At 49.8% G+C, this 20905-nt stretch overlaps 7 protein-coding genes across 7 annotated transcripts; 5 read left to right on the top strand and 2 right to left on the bottom strand.

Moving 5' to 3' along the window:
• Nucleotides 1-2248: 2248 nt before the first annotated feature.
• sun1 (SUN family protein UTH1) lies at nt 2249-3610 on the top strand (the record flags this gene model as incomplete). Its single annotated transcript, XM_057294293.1, has 2 exons — nt 2249-3499; nt 3563-3610. The coding sequence occupies 2 exons, from the start codon at nt 2249-2251 to the stop codon at nt 3608-3610; spliced, it is 1299 nt and encodes a 432-aa protein (XP_057149104.1).
• Nucleotides 3611-6921: 3311 nt separating this feature from the next.
• Nucleotides 6922-8537, top strand: fhdA (putative transcription factor Tos4; the record flags this gene model as incomplete). Its single annotated transcript, XM_057294292.1, has 2 exons — nt 6922-8445; nt 8511-8537. 2 exons carry the CDS (start codon nt 6922-6924, stop codon nt 8535-8537), a joined length of 1551 nt encoding a protein of 516 aa, XP_057149103.1.
• A 1271-nt stretch (nt 8538-9808) lies between these two features.
• Nucleotides 9809-10090, top strand: N7519_007515 (uncharacterized protein; the record flags this gene model as incomplete). Its single annotated transcript, XM_057294291.1, has 1 exon — nt 9809-10090. One exon carries the CDS (start codon nt 9809-9811, stop codon nt 10088-10090), a length of 282 nt encoding a protein of 93 aa, XP_057149102.1.
• A 475-nt stretch (nt 10091-10565) lies between these two features.
• On the top strand, nt 10566-14325 carry N7519_007514 (regulator of nonsense transcripts 2; the record flags this gene model as incomplete). Its single annotated transcript, XM_057294290.1, has 4 exons — nt 10566-10584; nt 10646-10690; nt 10771-13961; nt 14020-14325. The coding sequence occupies 4 exons, from the start codon at nt 10566-10568 to the stop codon at nt 14323-14325; spliced, it is 3561 nt and encodes a 1186-aa protein (XP_057149101.1).
• Nucleotides 14326-15138: 813 nt separating this feature from the next.
• Nucleotides 15139-17407, bottom strand: N7519_007513 (Major facilitator superfamily domain general substrate transporter; the record flags this gene model as incomplete). The annotated part of the gene is made up of 10 exons (XM_057294289.1): nt 15139-15192; nt 15279-15345; nt 15432-15651; nt 15732-16423; nt 16451-16701; nt 16769-16867; nt 16917-16971; nt 17028-17065; nt 17121-17234; nt 17288-17407. The coding sequence occupies 10 exons, from the start codon at nt 17405-17407 to the stop codon at nt 15139-15141; spliced, it is 1710 nt and encodes a 569-aa protein (XP_057149100.1).
• A 267-nt stretch (nt 17408-17674) lies between these two features.
• N7519_007512 (SDR family oxidoreductase) lies at nt 17675-18671 on the top strand (the record flags this gene model as incomplete). The annotated part of the gene is made up of 3 exons (XM_057294288.1): nt 17675-17722; nt 17787-18388; nt 18449-18671. The coding sequence occupies 3 exons, from the start codon at nt 17675-17677 to the stop codon at nt 18669-18671; spliced, it is 873 nt and encodes a 290-aa protein (XP_057149099.1).
• Nucleotides 18672-19679: 1008 nt separating this feature from the next.
• On the bottom strand, nt 19680-20799 carry N7519_007511 (uncharacterized protein; the record flags this gene model as incomplete). Its single annotated transcript, XM_057294287.1, has 4 exons — nt 19680-19836; nt 19890-20064; nt 20236-20706; nt 20769-20799. The coding sequence occupies 4 exons, from the start codon at nt 20797-20799 to the stop codon at nt 19680-19682; spliced, it is 834 nt and encodes a 277-aa protein (XP_057149098.1).
• Nucleotides 20800-20905: the final 106 nt, after the last annotated feature.

The following is a 20905-nucleotide window of genomic DNA, read 5'->3' as shown; positions in this document are numbered from 1 at the left end:
CCTAATCGTCTTAGAACAGGACCTACCTATGATGAGAAGCCGCACTGTGGACTATCTCCGGTCCTAACATATAAATGCTTGACATGAGCAGAATAGAGCATAATATACGGAGTGTAATCTAAATAGTTTAATATTGTCCGTATATCGTAAAAAAAGCCCACAGAGCCGCGTAAGCATCTTTCAATGAGATACAACGTAAGTGTCTTTGAGCGATACCTGAATCTGCTTAAAAGCACCAGGCAGAGCAAAAGGAGTAGAGTCGACAGATGCTATGTTGGACAATCATTGCAGCAGGCACCAGCAAAAACAAGGCTGAAAGAATCGGAATGGTCGGAGGACTGTGGAGCTGAATACTCGTACCCGAAAAGGCAGGTTTGATGCCCGGGTATCGGCTTTGATTGGTTATTGGACGTCAAGACAAAATCATGCCTTGATCAAATGCCCACCCACCTGGGCCGAACTTCGCTACCGTATGGGGATTGAGAAGAACGTGGGCTAACTGTCGGACACTTGATTTTTCCGCGCAGGCATGGAGACAATATTACATTTAGTGTAATTTTAGTCTAATTATGGAGGCTAGAGCGTGCTATGACGCGGACAAGGCCGTGCCGTCCAGACAGGAGGATTAAGATTGCTGTGGATCGACGAGTCCGTCGACTTCTAGCTCGCCTATCAATGTTCCACTGGCTGGCCGATTATCCAAAAAGTGGATAGGCGGAGCAGGTCTCGGCTGCTTGAGGGGACTATGGAGTATGGAGTGCGTGAATTTAGAGAATCAAACCGCGGAGTCGTCATCACTGCGGGTGACGATTATAGCTCAAGTCTACCTACGGAGTTGGTACCTATGGGGTTCAACCGATGTAGGTACATATATTCCGTACCTCCTGACTATCTGGCGGCATTTAGATCGTACTTTTGCCGTGGGCTGATATTTAATTTTATTTGCGACGCCATGAGCAGGTCACAACCGGTATATGTTGTATTATCTCTATTGAACTTGGTATTTATAGTCTAGAATTTGAGTCCAGTCAAAGTCGAATACGAACTGGACTAGGGACCGAGCGTTACCACCGTCAGGGGAAATCCCTTGCTGGCTACGCACACCGCACTGTAAGTCTTGGAAAAGCTGGGCAAGTACGGAAGGAGATCAGGTTGTCAGATCAGGCTGTCAGGGGGTAAAAATCTTATACTTAAGCGTATGAGATTATTACCCCTGGCGGGATTCTGGGCTGCAACATCAACGTGAGGTGACTCCGTACAAGGCAACATTATAAGGGGGAAGTAACTTCAATAGCGTGCTCTAATAAATTGTCAAAGAATTGAACAAAGCAGAATACGCAAATGTAATATAAACTGGATAATATCAATGATTCTGGTACGGAGTACGGAGTACCCATGGATACGTAAGGAATTTCGACAGGCCAGGTGAATCTTGATTGGTGTACCTGAATTCTGGGGCCCAAAGAAGTGCAATCCTTACCTCTGATTGGTTCCCCCTGGCAGTTTTTAATCTCGTTTTGGCGCCAAGCCGCAGGGACCAAAGGTAAACAAAAAAAAAAAAGGAACTGCCTCGCCCATGGGTCCCCGCCGTTATAGAACCCAATTGGGGAAAGAAAGAGTGACTCCGTATAGTACTACAAAGCAAATATCTTGGATGAACTCTTGGAACTCTTGGAGAGATGATATTGTATATGCCAAGCAAGGCAAGTAGCATCCAGACCCTTGTCCAGGGTCCACTACCAAGGTAGGCAGTGTAAGACAGCTTGAATCTCGAAGTTGTATCCCGTACCTGCCCCTTTTCCCGTGACTATCACGCTAACGCTATTGGGGCATCAACTGAATCGCCCCCCCACCTCCTTTTTGTCTCCTCTCCCTGACTTCTTCTTCCCCAGTCTTTCCAACAACAGCTCTCCTTTCTCGAAGTTTTCCCACACCAGAGGGATTCGTTCTCTCCACATTCATTTGAAAACCGTCCTTTACTCAACTCCCTACGACAAACGCGCGACTGCCCTTGAATGTATGTGCTATCTCCCGTTTATCTTTACAGGTTGCAATAGCAAGTTGCGATGTGGTGTGGTGTGGATTGTTGTGTCTCGGGGAAATATGCGGAGGAAGGTGCAACGCAACAAACGCGATATATCGTTGGATGGACTGCTTTACACGACCGGGAATCATTGGACTACAAGAACTATGCATGGATTTGACAGAACTAACACATGATGATCAACAGTTTCGCACTACCGCTACAATGAAGTTCCAAAACACCGTTGCCGCGTTGGCGACGGCTGGCCTCGCGTCTGCTCACGGCCATGGCCACGCCCACGCCCACAAGCGCGCTACTGAGACCGAGACCGTTTCGGTCCCAGGCCCTGTCGTGTATGATTTCGTCGTATTGGACCCGTCTAAGCCCGGCTCTCCTCAGCCCATCAGCATCGAGAAAGCCTGCGAGGGTCTCGCAAACAATCAGTTTGAGTGGCTGGACTCTGCCGTTGCTGCTGCTTGCCCATCTAGCAGCTCAAGCACACCCACCTCGACTTCCACGGCTGCCCCAACCACAACCGCTACGGTGGCGCCTGCCATCCTCCAAGAGACCTCGGCCGTTATCACCCCCGCCAGCTCCACAAGCACTGCAGAGCCCACCTCTAGCTCCACCACAGCTGCTGCTTCTACCAGCAGCTCTTCCAGCTCGAGCAGCTCCGGTGCGACCGGCCTCAATGCTGAATTCCCCGATGGAGAGATTGACTGCGGTGACTTCCCTTCGGATTACGGTGCTGTCCCTCTTGACTACCTTGGCCTTGATAGCTGGTCCGGTATCCAGTACGTCACTATCCTCGATAACCTGGTCAGCGATATTGTGACCGCTGTTACTGGCGATAAGTGCCATTCCGGTGCCATGTGCTCCTACGCTTGCCCACCTGGATACCAAAAGTCCCAGTGGCCTACCACCCAGGGTAGCACCGGCCAGTCCGTCGGTGGTCTCGAATGTAAGAGCGACAACAAGCTCTACCTCACCAACAAGGACCACAGCCAGCTTTGCATTCCTGGTGTTGGTGGTGTGCACGTCAAGAACAAGATGTCCGAGAGCGTTGCCGTTTGCCGTACTGACTATCCCGGTACCGAGTCTGAGACCATTCCTCTCAACGCCTCCCCCGGTGCTGTTCACGACCTGACTTGCCCCAACGGTAACAAGTACTTCAAATGGGGTGGCAAGGTCACCTCCGCCCAATACTACGTCAATCCCAAGGGTGTGTCAACTGAGAGGGGTTGCCAGTGGGGTGACGGCAGCGAGCCTATTGGTAACTCGGCTCCCCTTAACCTTGGCGTCGGTGAAACCGATGCCGGAAAGTTCCTGTCCATCTTCCCCAATGCCCCGACCACCGACGCGCTTCTCGACTTCAACGTTAGGCTTGAGGGTGACAACCTCAGCGATGAGTGCCGTTACGAGAATGGCAAATTCTACGACTCAAAGGGTCCCATCAGCGGCAACAGCGGCTGCACAGTAAGTTTTTCGTCATAAACCTCCCAGCTTGCAAATTTCCGTACTAACAATATCTCTCCTCAGGTCGGTGTCACCTCCGGCGCTGCCTACTACGTCTTCTACGACAACTAAATGTCGCAACCGCTTTTTGGTCGGCAGCAGTCCTTACACTGCCAAGCGGAATTCGGAGCTTCCCACACTTGAATTACACTAGGGTGAGCAGAGCTACCGCTCTCGTCTCACTTCCCTATGTGTCTCTGTCTATATTCACGGTTTCTTATTCGAAGGATCTTTATTCTTTTCTGTGTATCTTTAGTTCTATTTTGTTTTATGTGTGACTGGGCCCGAAATCCAAATCCTTGTTGCATCTTCTTTGTTTTATTTCTTATGACCACATTTACCCCCTGGTCAGGCACATTGATGGGAGCGATATCTTTTTTTATTTGACGGTTAGATTTACCTTCTTTATCTTCAAGTACCAATCAGTTCTTGATTTCCGAATCTATCCCTCGTTCCCTTCCCTTGCATCTTTGTCCTGGTGACTGGAGGTTGCATCTCCCTACCCAATGTCTTTCTTTTGACTCTTGGTGACTTGTTTTATCCTACGCCTCGCTTGGAGTGAAAGTTCGAGAGTATGGGTTGATTCAACAGGGGAAAATCCTGGCACACAGCTGGTTCTGTAACAGTCGGTCATCGGCTGGCCGCTCTTGAGTGATCTAGTCCAGCAGATCTGCACTGTCTGTTTTGAGTCAGTTATCTTCTTTATCCTTCGAATGATATTCCACAATTTCCTTTCATATTTCCTCTCTCGTGATCTAGTAGCTAGTTACCTAATCAAAGCAGCCAATTCAGGGCTCCTCTGCTAAGACACGTTGCATAACCTGCCAGTTAAGTCAGTAATGTGTGACATGTGCGAACCTACCTAGTTAGGTGTCGTTGTACTTGAGCTACCTACAGCTCCCCACAATAATGTGAGGGACAAGCTAAACTATTAGTGTGACGGCAATTGCTTTATGTGACACACCGTGTACATCATGAAACGCCAGATGCATGACCCCACCCAGTAGCTATAGCATGCATGATTGCGTCATTGATTTTATGTCTATTGGCAACAGAAACTGTTCGTTTAGTCATGTACATAGTAGCTTACATTGCAAGAACTTGCCTAGGTAAAATGAAACTTCATGATTCCTGTCAATCACGTGCCGATATATATAGGAGCGAAGCCCTAACAGATCGTGACAACTAATGCTCAAAGCGGTTTCGTAGATGCACAGTTCCACACAACAGCTGCTGGGGGATAGTTCCTAGCTTAATAATCTATGATAACATCAATATAGAAGATCAGAACTGAAAACCTACTTATCTGACAACATGCGTGGAATCTTGTTCGTCGCAAACATGCCTGACTCCGCTATAGAGACGTAACATACGACACACGCTGCGCCCGACCGCTTAACCCATTTCTGCTGATTTGCGACCGGGAGATATAAGGTGCCAATAGCTCTTATTTTCCCAGCCACACCTTTCTGTGGAGTTTCAAACAGCCCATCACCCTTACCTGGAATCTGCACCCACCTGGTCAGCTGGTATGTTGTATATGCGTGACACACCCGAGGGACAATGTATTTAGCAAGATCCTCGAAGACAACCCTAGGACGAGAGATCTCTGGCAGAGTGCTTCATATCCTATTTATATCCGGGGGAGAAGACCCTGCCTCATGCTACCAAAATAAGCGCCACAGCTAGAACTAATAGGGGAGCTACGACCGGGATATATGGATGAGTATTTGAATATATAGGTATATTCCTAACGGAAAGACTCATAGACCAATAATCATGGGCTGTTCGGAGACTGAAGGATAAGAGCTTGGAGAATATGGAATCGGACGTGGAACGACACTGGAATCCAAATGAACGCCATGTTGAAAGCTGAATTGGGGTTATCAAGTAGCGATGGTCACTAGCAAGGCCAAAATTTGTTAGTTGGAGTAAAATGGCCTATAAGAACATACACAGGCCAAGAAAAGAATACAAAATCAAACATTAACCATTCCTGCAGCTCGGAGAGGGAATGGGGCCGAAATTTTAATCTGATAAGCAAAAATACACTATAGGACTTGAGTAGGAAATGGTCATTGCTCAATTACGCCGGTTTTTTGTGTTACCTCTCGTTCAAGACTGATATAATTCTCAGTGTACCGTTTCATATAATCGTTCGTTAGGCCACATGCGTTAGACCCATATACTAGGCAAGGGGATCGGTTCTGCGAGATGCATAACTCCACAGCTGATATGGAATCATTCCGACCCGTAGATTATCCCAGAAGATTCTTTGCCAATGCTGGGAGTCCTCCAGAAGACCGGTGAGGTGAGCTATACCGAAAAACAGACCAAAAAATCAAACTAACCGAGGCCCCACCAGCACTTGTCAACAAAACCCAGTGGAAAAACTAGGATTGTTTTGTTATTCGCTTTCATAATTGGCCAGGCTGGAATTTAGCTCATATGCCCTTGGAAAGAAAGCCTTTTTGACTAAAGCTCGAGCCAAAATGATTTAAGGTGGTCGGGCAAATTGCTAGGAAACGCGACGAGGTGACCGGTGATCAAATGTGACAGTAAGTGGGGGGGCTGAGGGGGGTGAGGAGGCTGGCATTTTCTGCTGGAGATTGTATGAATTGTACTCCGTATAACATAGTACTTCGTACTTTATACCGTGGTATTAGCTATATGGTATTAGCTATATACGAGCTTGGAGACCCTGAATTTCATCATTGGCTTTTGATACTTGGATAGGTTGAAGATTTAGGAGGGAAGATATGTTGCAGTCAATTGTTTAAAATCATCCTAGGGGCTACATGCTAAATAATGTCAATCTCGAGGTCATGAATACCATTCCTGACAGACCCTTAAACCCGGTTTCCTGTCTCGCGTGGGGTCACGTGTTTTGAGACGCGGACGCGCCGCAGTGTTCGGAGTATAGAGTTGAACAGCACGAAATTAAGATGAAACAAACTTTTAATTCGCGCCTTTTCACGTTTTCGTCTCTCGATTTACAAGTCAATATTTGTACAATACCTAAAGGCAGCAATTGAAATCGCGAAGCTGCAGTGGAGCGTGGTTGGCGCCTATCGAACGCGTCTCGGGCTGTAAGCGTGCATTTCCGCGCAGGGTGGACAAGACCCTCCGCCCCAGGGCATTCCACCACCACACACCCTTTCGACCTTTTTCTTCAATGCTTCTCCTCCTTACTCCTTGACCAATTTCTCTTCTCCCACCACACCTTTTTCTTTAGGGGGGGCCTTGACGTCTTTCTCTTCTTCAAAACTCTCTTTCCCTCTCTGTGTTCGTATAACACGCGGAGACGCGGGTCCTCGACCTCGACTCAGGTTTTTCTTTTCGTGAGTAGGAGTGCTCGTTCGACTTCGTCCCACCTTTTTACTATGGAGTCTTCTCCGTTGAAGAGCCGAGTTGGCTCGATTTCAGGCGTGAAACGTCCTGCAGCTTTACTGCCTGCCTTTGAGCCGAGCTCGTCGCCCTCCCTTCCTCGGCCTCAAAAGCGTGTAGCACGCGAGCCCGATGTCTCGACGTATCCCACCCCGGTCCCGACCTCGTCAACCCATATCATGTCCTCTTCGCCTCCTCCTCCTGGCGTCGCTACTTCCCGACCCCCTCTGCCACGGTCCTTCTCTGCTGCCCTCGAACGTGCGCCCTTGTCTGCCGTGCCCGCGATTATGTTACCGGAGAATGGGGAGCCCATTCTGATGGGCAGATCCAGTGTCTCGTGTCATCACCAGCTTGCTGCTAGTCGGATGATCTCTCGTGTTCATGTCAAGGCTACATATAAGCCGGCCCCAAACCCATTCGATCGGGACAGGGTTGAGATCGTGTGCATGGGATGGAATGGGATAAAGATTCACTGCCAGGGGAGGAAATATGACTTGGCCAAAGGCAAGACTTTTACCTCGGACATCAAAGATGCAGATATCATGATAGATGTCCATGAGGCTCGTGTTCTGGTCCAATGGCCTCGCAGCGAACGAAGGGACTGCCCTTCTACGGACTCGGAACAGACCAGTGACGAAGCAACACCTACTCAGCGCCGCCAAGCCCGACGAGAGCTGCAGGAAAGTCCGCTCCTGGATCGCCAGCGTCTGGCATCGCCTATCTCCCCTTCGCCTGCTGCTCAGCATGCCATCCCCCCATCCTCGCCGATTTTCACACCTTCTCGTTCTCGGGCTGCAGTAGTGGTGTTTGAAGATGAACCATCTCCACTGAAGCGTCACAACACCGTCACTGGAGTGACCTCTCAAAGTGCCCGTCGTGCTACTGCCATGCTTCACAACTCGCGGGCGAGCGAGCTGAGTGAGCTGAGCCGATCTGAAGACTTCTCTGACAATGACGAAGAGAATGACCCTATCATTCACTCATTTGGACCATTCGGAGAGAACATTCTTCCTCGTATGGCTTCTTTCCGGGCGGGTGATTCCCCCGCTCAGACTGGTCGTTCTCCTCGCAGCCTGCTGCCCGCCCAACCGCTCCAGCCTACCCGGTCCCCTAGACAGCCAGCCACCATCCATGAGGACAAGGAAGTCGAGGCTCCCGAGGCCAAACCCCAGTACACCGACGAACGATCCGAGAGAGCCCGCAACCACGCCGCCAATCAGCTCGCCTTCTCCCGATTGTCCTCCACGCCTTTCTCCACTATCTTGAACAATCTCCCTCCTGCATACTGGAAGTCCGGCCACGAGTACTCGACCGGCCTCTCAAGGTCTGATATTCGCAATATTCTCGAATCGACCAAGTTTATTGGCAGAGTTGCCCGCGAAGGCAAGGATGCTGCCGGCAAGCCACTTGAGAGTGAATATTACTACATTCCCGACGAGGATGACGATGTTATGCGGCGGTCTGCTGTGGTGGATGATCTTCGGAAGCCAGGCCTGCGCAACTGCCGGAAGCAGCACAAGGTTAGTACCTCCATGATCCCTATACATCCATTGACGTACCTGAATCCCCACTAACTTGTTTCCAGCAATACTTCTGGCGCAAGCCCAAATGAATCATTGATCGAAAAAGTTCCCATGTCTTTCCACTGTCGGATGGGCTTTCTCAGTACATATTTCCGGTGATTCTTGGTCTCCCTGGCTGCTAGGGAGACTCGCATAGCGTGGCGTGAGGCATACCCTGTTTTTAGTTCTTATTATCAACATCCTTGTTTTTTTGTGTTCTTTTTCTGCTCGTTGGTCTTATTTCCTCGTTATAGCATCGACGTGTACGATTCTTTGGTCTCCAAAAAGTGCGTGTATATCGTTTTGGTTGGGCCTTGGATATCCCGAAGTTGGTGTCCAACGCGTGATGTTCTCTTTGGCCATCATTGGCCGTTTTGTTTGCCCTAGAGATCAGTTATTCTGATACCGGCTTTCCTATGTTGCAGGTGTCTCTTTGGAAAGACGCTTCGCCGCCTTGTCCCTTAGTACCCCCTGGCACTGTTCCTTCGCGGACTATGTATCCTACTTCTGCTTTTGCCTCGTTGGTTTTGCCATTTTTGTCAGTCTGCTTTCCAATGGTTGAACGCACTCACGACTTGTATGTTAGCTTGTCAATTTCAATATATCTGTTCGAATGATCGGTTACCTTGATACTAGTATACGGGATGCAATGATGTGGTACCTATTCTGTAGATAGTTGTCATGTCTTTCCAGATAGCAGGGGCGAAACTGGATTAACATTGCTGTCTGGATTAAGGATTTATGTAGCACTGCAATCACACACTCTGTATAGCCCTGAAGTCATTTTGTCACAAAGCTCTCGACTTACCTCCAAGGTGATACAGCAGCAGATGCTTGCTGCAGGGTTTGTGCTATTGCTGCCACGATATCACGTTCATGTGCAAACACATTCCTTGTCAGTAACTATAATAACTATATTTCCATTGCATTGGAATGAATTGATGATGTTCCTTCATACTTATAGCATACTAGTTGTTCTACTGGAGATGGCCTGATGCCTTCGCCACCCGCACGTCATATCCACCCCTCCACCCAAATACAGATAGAATACTTCCCTACGCCTTGTGAGAGGTTCTCTTCACACGTATCATCTTTGAATAATCCACTAGGACCAATCTCACTCGTTGCCACACATTTAGGTCTTGAATACCCCGCACGAAAGAGGTATAAAAGGACAACCGTGGAAGCAGATAAGCTGTGAGCACAACATTGGAGACTCCCAATATCTTTCTTACACCACTATAAGCTAGCTCCAAATCAGTAGTGGGCAAGCATCTTACGTCCCAACCTCGATCTACGCTATCTACCTACGAAACGCGAAATGGCGTCAAACAATCACAACGATAACCACGGTGAAATCCCTAATACAGGCAGAGATCACACCATTCTCCCCTTCGCTCAGAACCATAAACCATATAACGATACTGCCGGGTCATCGCGTCCCAGCCGAGAGGAGACATCTTCGGAGAAGTCGTGGAAGCCGACTTTCCATCGCCAACACAGCTGGAGTAACCAGGACCAGAAGCACCAGCTGCAAGAACGATTGTACCGGTCGGAAAAGGGAAAGGAGATGGGGTTCACAGAGGTGCATAGTGGGGATTAGAATGGTTCGAAACAGCATTTAGTGCTGCGATGATCGTCCTTTTGATGCAGGGTTATAACACATGGTGGGACCTTAGGAAGTGGGGTTTGGGGATAGGGAAATGATGTAGTATTAAATTGAGAATCACAAAAGTGGTTGAAGTTGAAGTTGAAGTTGAAATTGAAACCGGAATTGAAACTGAGAGAATGAACATGAGAAAGGGGGGGTTATAAGTGATGAAAGTGACCAAGTGAAGTCCAAGTTATCGCACAAGGGGATAAATGGATAAGCAAATAAAAGTCCGCCTTCACCTCCGCTCCGCCTTCGAACCCTTTAGACCTTTAGACCTTCGACCTTCCTTCTCTTCACTTCACGGCTTTGAGCTTTGTTTTCTCTTGTTCTTTCTTTTCCCCCAATGTGGCATTCAAGTCACTTATGCGCTTTCCTCTCGGACATTCAGAAAGGACCCCACGATTGAGCCTGTGACACCACAGCCATGGATCGCCAACGTAAAAGTACGGTCTACCACACCTCACCTTGGAGATATTGACTGACATTCGGTTTTTTCTATTACAGGGGAGCTTCGCGACCTGAACGAGCGAGCCTGGGCAGGCGAATCTGGTAAAATCCCATCTGACTCCCTTTATGACGAAATGTCATTCCAGCCCACCTTCGGGGTGATTCTAACGACCTGCAACCAGATGTATTCTCCACTAGCAAGTCCCTTGACTCAGCGCTCAAGAAGAACACTGCCTTCATCAAACGTCTACGCACCGGCATTAGTGCCTCCGCCCTTTCCACTTTCCTCGCTGACATCCGCACCCTCTCGCTCCACAAGTACCTTTCCGAGATCATCTCCGCCTGCTATGAAGGCCTCTGCAAGCTCAAGTCCCCCGGCGAAATTGCCGCTGGAGTCGAAGTTGTGAGTGCGCTGCACCAGCGTTTCGGCCCCTGGGAATTTACACGGCAGATCGGCTGGCTGCTCGGCCGGGGACTGAGCACACCGGATAAAGCGCAGCTCAAGGCGCTCAGCCAGGAGATCCGCGAGCGCGAAGAGAAAGACCGTTTGTCTCGACACCGCGTTCTTCTGCGCGTTGTTACAGAGCTTTGGCTAGTCAATGTGCTGAAGACTCTCGATGACGTCGAGCGACCTGAGGAACTGGGTGCGAAGGGCAAAGAGGGAGCAGTTGGCATTGGCAAGCCTTCCGATACACCGCTGAAAGCCAAGAGTCCCGCCGCAGGCTCGAAGGACCAGGACAAACAGGCTGACCCGTTCCCATTGGAGGTTCTGAAGGAATTACTCGGTCACGACCGTGATCATACGAACCTGCCGCTTGCAGTTTTGTTTGTGAAGAGCTTCAGCTGGGATATCGTCGGGTCGAAACTTGCCGAAGAGGGCCGGAAAACAGTTGAGGCGGATGGCGCTACGACTGGCGCGGACGCGCAGACTACGGAAACCAACGGCGATGCCCACCCGGAGACCGATTTACCTCTGACCCCAGAGAAGACTCAGCTGCGGTTTAGAAATATTTTGAACCGGTACCTTGAGGACGTCAAAGCCCACGTTGTTCGAGACCAGAGAGCGCTGGCACAGCAAAACCGCCGTAATGCCGAAGCATACGTGAAGAGTGGTGAGATCTTCGAGGATCGCCAGGCCAATTTCGAGAAGCAGTCCAAGGTTCTGGAGAAGCTCGTGGCTAATACCCAGGTGCTGTGCGAGGCTTTGGGCACCGACATGCCCGATCTAGCCGAGAAGGAACCCACGGATGCTTCTGCCGGTGGTGGTATTGGCCTTGTGAAGACCACTGACTACCTGCGAGGCCAAGGCGAAGGTGCCGGAATTTGGGAAGACGAGGAAGAAAGACGCTTCTATGAGAATCTGGTCGATTTGAAGGGCAAGGTGCCTGCGGTCTTGCTCGAGGACGGCAAAAAGAAGAAGGGCGAAGGTGAGGAGTCGGGTAAAAGGAAGCCAGATGGCGAAACCGCCGACTCTGCCGAGCCTTCGGATGAGAAGGCTGCTGCGGAGGCTGATGACCAGTCCACTGCCATTGCCAGCAAGACTGTGGGTGCGCAGGTGGACTCCCTTCTTGCAAAGCTTCCCGAATTGCAGACCAAAGATCAAGTCGACCAGTTTGCTCTAGATTTCTGCTGGGTTAATTCTAAAGCATCGCGAAACCGGCTGGTCAAAGCTGTGTCCGACATCCCCAAGGGTCGCATTGATCTTTTGCCTCTGTATTCTCGCTTGGTGGCAACGCTTGGACAATACCTACCAGATATTCCACAGGGACTGACCACGTACCTCGATGAAGAGTTCCGAAGTCTGCAGCGGCGCAAGTCCAAGGAATTCCTCGGTCAAGTACGTATGAGCAATGTTCGCTACCTAGCTGAACTGACCAAGTTTGGTGTCGTTCCGGAGCATATCATCTTCCATTGCTTCAAGGTTTCGCTTGACGAATTTTCGCGCATGAACATTGAAATTATCGGCCATTTGCTGGAGAACTGCGGCCGTTACCTTCTGCGCAACCCCGAGTCCTCGCCTCGGATGGCTTCTTTCCTCGAGACCTTGAGTCGCAAGAAGACCGTGCAACATCTGGCCCAGCAGGAGCGGATGGTAATCGAAAATGCCATCTACTATGTTGACCCGCCACCACGCCCAGCGATCCAGCAGAAAGAACGTACACCCATGGAGCAGTACATCCGCCGACTAATCTACCTGGATATGAACAAGCGGAACTACACCAAGATCTTGAAATCCATCCGCAAACTTCACTGGGAGGAGCCAGAGGTTGTCGAGATTTTGGAACGTGTGTTCAGCAAACCGGTCAAGGTGAAATATGGCAGCATCCACCTTTTGGCGATCCTTGTCAGTGCTTTGTACCGGTACCACCAGGATTTCGTGATTGGTATCGTCGACAACGTCCTGGAGCAGGTCACGCTTGGCCTCGAGCAGAACGACTTCAAGTTTAATCAGAAGCGCATTGCGGAAATCAAATATCTAGGTGAGCTCTACAACTACAAGATGATCGATTCCCCGGTGATCTTCGACACGTTGTACCGCATTATCACCTTTGGTCATGAAGGTGGTACCCCAGCCCCTGGAAAGATTAGTATGCTGGACTTGCCAGACGACTACTTCCGCCTGCGCTTGGCATGCACTCTTCTTGACACGTGTGGCCACTGCTTCGACCGTGGCTCTGCCAAGAAGAAACTCGATTTCTTCCTTGCGTTCTTCCAGTACTACTTATTTACCAAGGATCCGTTGCCCATGGATGTCGACTTCCTTGTCCAGGATACGTACCATTCTATTCGCCCGCAGTGGAAGCTTGCTACCGAGGCTGAAGAAGCGACTCGGATTTTCAGCGAAGCTGTTGCCCTGAACTACAATGTGCAGGATTCCGAGAGACCCGTTGAAGCTGACGAAGAAGATGCGGAGAGCAGCTCTTCTGATGAGGACCTTGAGGAGGATGCTATGCCCGAAATAGACGAAGACCAGGAATCCAGCGATGAGGCCGAAGTAGGTCCCCCATCTCGTCTGCATGAAGTACGCCCTATTAACGCATTTAACCCGTCGAAGGCATCTGGACCCAATCTCGAGGCAAACGAAGACAGCGACAGCGAGTCTGAGGACGAACAAATCGTTGTCACTCGACAGGAAGAGGAGCGAGACCCAGTTACCGAGGCTGAATTTGATCGAGAATTCGAGAAGATGATGGCCGAGAGCATGGACTCGAGACGGTTCGAACGCAAGACTGTCTTTGATATCCCTCTTCCTATGAAACGGCCCCGCGAGAACATGCCCAGCGACTCTAGCCCTGAGCCAGTGCCGGCCGAACCAGTTGCACCTAAGACAATGGCCTTCTCCCTAATGACAAAGAAGGGGAACAAGCAACAGGTAGGACTTTCCAATCCCATCCGCAATATTGTTTCAGCAATTTACTAATCATATCTAGACCCGCACCATCGATCTTCCATCGGACTCGACCTTTGCTATTGCCATGCGGAGCCAGCAACAAGCCGACCGTGAGGAGCAGCAGCGCATCAAGAACCTGGTCCTGAACTACGAGGCGTCCACCGAACCCGAACCCACCGAGTGTGAGCAATACCCCCTGGTTAACCGGAAGAACTTCCAACTGAGATATCCCAAAGCAGCGACCCAGGAAAAGCGCACCCCCACCGGCCAGCGGATGGACAAAGCCGGCGCCAACCGGACCGCTTTCCGTTCCCGCAAACTCCAGCTCAGCGACGTCAATTGGTAATGAATGCAGCCAGTATCTGGACCGAGGTCCATATCCCATATCTTCACTTGACACAGCAGACAGCACCTTTCCCGTGGAAGGTTGTCATCCCACCATGGAACAATTCTTTCATCTCTGCACAGCCCGGTGTGAAACTCTTGGTTCAACCCAATGAGCTTATCTACGGTATACGTCGCACACAACGCGAGTATGCAATGCCGTATGAGTATGACCTGGAATCCGTCCTTGCTAATGGAATCGACCCGGCCGCGAATGCCATCGAAATGGCACTCCTGTTGCTGCTCGGGATCCTTCTTTTATCACTTTTCCATTCCGGCTGGTGTTTCTGAGCTGAATGGAGAGCTCGATGTTACCCGCATACAGAATCCCGAATCCCGATATGGTCGCCAATCATCAATTACCTGGTGAAAGAAATTACCACTTTGCTGCCCTCTTGCGAAGATCGTAAACTGTTCGATCTAGGGATGATGGGGGTTCAATTGGCTCGGAGAATTAGAGAATCAATCAGACTGGATGGATACACGAATATGAATGTAATGCCATGAGTGTATCTCTTAGCTATGATCTCTATCGTCTAGCAGTAGTAAATAATGCAACGGATTTACTTGAATCAACAACATGAGGTAAAACCAAAGGAATTGTTTTGTGAAGTAAAGGTGTTGCCCCTTCTCGCCTCTCTCATTATGGCGGGCTACCTAGGTAAATGCATTTTGTATAACTCAAAAGCAACCCTCGTCCGACCTGTTTTGGTGAAGGAGAAATTATTTCACCAGCATGCTAGCACAGCATGAAACACTACTCAGACAGTTTGGTCTAATGGAACTTGTTTCGGTCGGAGAGATCTGTGTTCTCAAGGTACACTTCGATCTAAAGAAAGAGGTCCATTAGTGGTGCTCACAGCGATAGATCCCTCGAAAAATTTCACTCGCCTTGTTGGTCATCTTCGAATCGACATCCTTGCAGCAAAGACAAGCAGCAAGACCCAAAATGCCGAAGGCCATCGATACCATAGCCACGATACTAGAAGAGATTATTAGAAACCGCTCCTTTATCCCCTGCTTTCTCCGGAGAGTGCGGGTAAGAGTTATGTTATTGGCAGTGCTTACAAGATCGCTTTGCAGTAGGCTTGACTGAGAGCCGCCTCTGCTGCTGCCACCACAGCAGGGCTATATGACTTCATCGCAGCAGCACCTTTGGATACCACAGCCATTAGGTCTGTGACCTTTGACTCCGGAAGTCCCGCGGAGATGGCAGCGGAGGGGACATATATAGCTGTATATTTCGCCAACGAGTTACTGTAGACAGTTTGGTAGATCGAGGTCGCAACTGAGAGCGAGAATTAGCATGATCCAACACAGAAGAGCAGTATGAGTTAGGAAACCGAGCAACGAGAACAGAAGACATACCAGCACCAGCAGCAAAGCGAATGCACCCGGAGATACCACCACTAACACCAAGATTCTTATGCTCAACACCCATCTGGGTAATAGCAATACTCAAATAAAGAGCCCAACCAAACCCAGCCTGGGAGAGGAAGATAAAGGCAATCATAGTCCCCTTATTAGTCGGCGTGACAATGCCAAGCAACGATCCAAAAACAACCATCACAAACACAGACCCGGTAAGCTGCCAGTGCCAATGTCGCAGCTTACTACCAAAGCAAGTGAGAAGCATAGCACCAAAGAAGATAGCGAATCCCTGCGGCAAGGACAGAATAACAGAGTATTTCCAGTCCGCACCACCATTCGTATAGAACACCGTGATCATCTGCGGCCACAGGATACTAGACGAGTAGTAGAACATATTGACGACGCCGAGCGCAATGACCGGCGCCGTGAAGTCGCGGCCCCACGAGCTGGCGAAGACATAGGTTGGTGTTAGTGGGTATTTCAGCTTGCCGAAGGACTCCCATAGCGCGAAACAGACGAGAACAGCCGCGCCGACGACTAGAGGGGCGACGACGTGGACGTCGTTTGAGTCGTATACGCCGGCCCAGACGATGCCCATTAGGAATGGGACTGCGCCGCCGATGAAGAGGAAGGCGCCGAGGTAGTCTGAGGGACTTGAAGGCTTCTTTGTATGGGATACCGAGTCTGGACTGTGTGGTTAGCTTGGGTGGTTTCACTGGGGTTGGGTTGGAAGGGGTTGGGCGTACGGGTGTTTCGGCGGGTGGTAGAGGAATAACAGGCCGAAGAATGATAGGCCTTGGAAGATGGCTACGCCCCAGAAGTTCCAGGCCCAGGTTCCGAGTTCGTAGCCATAGCGGGCTGTCACTGGTGCGATGATGACGGCTATGTAGACTGTGAGATCGGCGATGACGACTCCGATGTGTCGCCATTTATTGGGGAGGAGTTCTGGTAGGGCGAATGCGGCCATCTATATTGTGAATGACCTTTTAGCTGGAAGTTCAAAAGGAGATGGGGAAGAATTGGAGAGCTCATACCTGACAGTTTGCACCGCCAAAACCGGAGACAACCAGTCCGGCAATGACTTGGTTGGTGCTTTTGGCTGATGCCACCACAATATGGCCAATGAAGCATACCTAGAGGGGTGTTAAGAGGCGTTGTATACTGGGCAGTGATCGAATTTACCAGATTACCCAAAACTAAGAACCAGCGTCGACCTAAAAGATCGGTGTTTGGGCCACTGTGAAATTTAAATGAGCTTGGGAGTGGGAAGATATCGGTGTTCCAGAAGCATACAATATCAAGAAAGCACAGGTGATCGAGATAGTCCACGCCTATGATTGGATTAGTTTCTTTGCATGAAATCCTTCGAACAATCTTTATACACACAGGAACAAACCAGATATACCCAGTTGGATCCCCCATATCAGCAGAGATCATGGTGCCAATTGCCGACACCACTGGAATAGGCCAGAAAGAGAGGCCATAACCACAAGAAAGAATCTATATGCACAGAATGAGCATGCACAACATAAATTGACTGGTCACATACATACCATAGAGACAATCCATGTCTTCAAAGTGACAACCGGCTCAGTTGTTTCATCAACAGGCGACCCTGGCGTCTCCATTGGAGAACCAGCCTGCACCGAATCCTTTTCTGTGTCCACAGCCATGCTGGAATTTAAAAATGCAGTGGATGCAAAGGGGAAATAGGAAAGAGGAACAATTTTAATAAAACTCTCTATGAATCAGTCATATGAAGAGAGGGGGCGTTCATTACTCAATGGCTCAGGATCGTCTCGCGCTAAATCCACTACGATATGAGGGCAAATCCCCGAGACTTGAGTCGGACACTATGATCCGATGGACTTCTGTCTTATTTTTCTCGATCAAGCTTCTTTCCCTTAACTATCAAACACCATCACATCTCAACTCATAAGATGGGCTCATATATCGAAGCCCGCGTGGCTATCGTCGCAGGGGCCACTGTCAGTACAATGAAACCGACTACGCAGGACCCGCTATCAGTTGCTGACCAGAGATCCCTTACAGTCTGGAATTGGAATTGACCTCGCCAAGGACCTCTGCTCGAAAGGATGGAAGGTCGCTTGTGTAGGTCGGCGCCAGGAGGCCGGTGAGGCCCTCCTAAAAGACCTGCCACAGGACAGAGCATGCTTCTTCGCTGCGGATGTCTCCAACTACGAACAGTACGCGAGAGTATTCAGCAAAGTGCATCACCTCTGGGGACGTATTGATGCATTATGTGCGAATGCCGGTATTGTCGATGCGTCTTCCCTCTACATCTACGACTCGAAGAACAACAGCGTTGACAACATCCCGCCGGCCCCGGATCTGTCCGTCGTGGACGTCAATTACAAGGGGGTTGTCTATGGCACCCAGCTGGCAATCCATTTCATGCGCCATAACCCGCAGGCTGGTGGTCGCATTGTCGTCACGGGTAGTATTGGCGCGGTCTTTCCCCACAAGACATATCCGGTATACTGTGGCACCAAGGCTGCAGTGAATCATTTCATACGAGGCGTCGCCCCGTTGCTGAAACAAAAGGAAAATATTTTGATCAACTGTGTCATGCCAGGGATTGTGGACACGCCCATTGTGCCACCCGAGATGATTGCCGCTGTCACTCCTGAATGGTGAGATCCCGTGTCGCCTTCGAGTATCCATGCACAATACTGACATCATCTTGAACTTAGTATCACCCCAGTGCAGACTGTTCTCAGGGGATACGAAACCTTCTTAGAAGACTCGACCGGCATGGCGGGTGAGATATTAGAGTGCTCAGCCGACAAGCTGATCTACTACCACATGCCTAAACCGGGAAATGGTCATATCACAAAGCGGGCTGTCACAGTCTGGGAGCCACTGTTCCGCATGTTGCATGGCGAAGGTTCCGGGCTGCCGGACGCCATCCCATGAGCCTTGGAGTCAAAGTTCAAGCCGTGTGGAGTACTATTGCCCTAACTGGCTAGCGTTATATAAAAAAAAGTACAGATTGGCTCCACCACGGGCTGCGACGATCTTCGCCCTTGAGCTTATACCTTGTGTCTCAAATATTCGCAAGCGAGCCAATTATAACTTTGTTTGCTGTTGTCGCGCATTTGTCTTGTTCGCGGAAACAGGGGTTTGTTCTCCGCGTGGGTCTCATAACGGCTGTAAAAAATGTGATCTATCATGTGTCAGACGGTCCTTTGTCTCTCGTTAATCACTCTGTCGTGTTCCGAGACATGCTTAAAATCCACTAGCCTCGGTACTGGCCCGTGTCTTTGCAATATACGCGCTTAAACGGTCTGTGACTTGGCATGCAACGGTGATGCGCGAGTGACTCCACAAGGAAGTGATGCTCGTCCCGGACCGTCAGTTCATGTGCTCCGTACATACGGAATATTCCGTCGACATGGGTACTCCGCACAAAGTACGAGTCGGGAATCGATATGTCGAGTTCAACGCCTCACTACTTGATTGACCTATGTGGTCAATGGGTATCCTTAGCGAGAGCAGAGAATACATCAAGGATCCTACAAATAGTCTTGCAAAATTGCCGATTTGATTAAACATCCCTGCAAGCAGTGGAGTACATTCTCGTGTATTTGCCGTTATTTTGTGTTTCTCTTTCGGGGCCATCTCTAATGGGGAAACTTCTGCAGGATTCCCCTTTTATCAGACAAAGTCGGTATTTCGCCGAAGTTAGTCCTATTTGATTCTCACATGCTGGACGTGAGTACAAGGCCGGGACGATCTGAACGATGTCTCAAATAAGAGTTTATACCAACCCGAAAAGAAAGGAGACAAACGCGAAGAAATCCCAAATATCTTGACGAGGATCATTAACTATTGCAGAGACGGAAACAGTCCGACAATAAGGCTAACCACTTGCACCTACAAGTGGGATGATCTTACGGTATAATATCTCCAAACGGGATGCCACTAACCATTAAGGACAGCACCCACCTGATTCTCGACCACCGTTGCGTCCATAACCTCACGCATACCCTCATCACAAAAAGCATGCTGATCTCGGAAATAAAACCCGCTATCGGAAATCTCCATCGCAACTCCATACAGCTCCTCCAGGGGCAAGTGTCTGCCAGTCGTATCAGTCAACCCCCGCCCGCGGGTTCACCACCATCCACGAGCTGGATCACAAGCCGGGCGATCGTTTCCACTTCGATGAATCGGCCCGGTGGGAAACTGTCCCATCCCGCTGGGTCAACAAGATTGGTGCGCACAATTCCTGGGCAGATGGCGTTGACGCGGATCCCGCTTGCGTGGAAGTGTTGCGAGATTGATCGCATGAATCCTACCACGCCGACTAGGCTGTGTTAGTCTCGGTTATTTAAGCGAAATTAAAAATAACATCCTAGTTGATATGCAGTATGGGTGCCATGATTGATATATCAGATCGACATCATATGATGGTAATAGTACGCGGGGGAACAGGGGATACTGTACTCCGTACTGGGTACAACGTAGGGGGACTCACATTTGGCCGCAGAGTACAGCGGCGAATAGAAAGACGGATACAACCCACCACAGCTGGCAGTCATAACCAAGCTCCCGCCTTGGCCCTTGTGAGATGAGTGACGGAAATAATGCTGGGCCAGATACGCCGTGAAAACAACGCCTTTCAAATCAGCGTCGATCGACAGCAGGTTCGGCTCCGGCGGCGGGCACACATCCCTGTCGTTCTCTGCTTGTGGTGTGGAGTAGAAATTGGTGCGTTCGATGACACCTGCGTTTGCGAATACAAAGTCCAGCTTGCCGTGCTGTTGGAACATGCTCTGAAACGCGGCAGCAAGGTCGCTGTATCTGGTCACATTGACGTAATGGAATGTTGTTCGGGATAGTTCTTTTGCTGCTTCGGCGCCGCGCTCTGAGTTGATGTCGAGGATGTGGATTTCCCAGTCTTTTTGTAAGGATAGGGCTTTGGCTACGGCCAAGCCCATGCCGCTGGCTGTGAATTCGTTGGATTTAGCTTCTTTTTGTCTGCATGGATCTCATGGGGATCTATCACACCTCCTCCTGTGATTAATGCGACTTTGGTCATTTTCGAGGAATTTTGATACTGTCTAGGCTGAGTTGTCATGTGTTGGAAGAACTCTTATACCATTCGTAGGTTCTCTAGATGGCTATGTAGCGATGAATCCATACCG

The sequence above is a fragment of the Penicillium mononematosum genome (genome assembly GCF_028829835.1).
Source record: "Penicillium mononematosum strain IBT 11891 chromosome Unknown utg000003l:1.0-8172316.0:1.0-8177699.0, whole genome shotgun sequence".
Classification (NCBI taxonomy): Eukaryota; Fungi; Ascomycota; class Eurotiomycetes; order Eurotiales; family Aspergillaceae; genus Penicillium; species Penicillium mononematosum.
The sequence above is the reverse complement of the archived record's forward strand: the minus strand, read 5'-3'. Positions and strand labels throughout refer to the sequence as shown.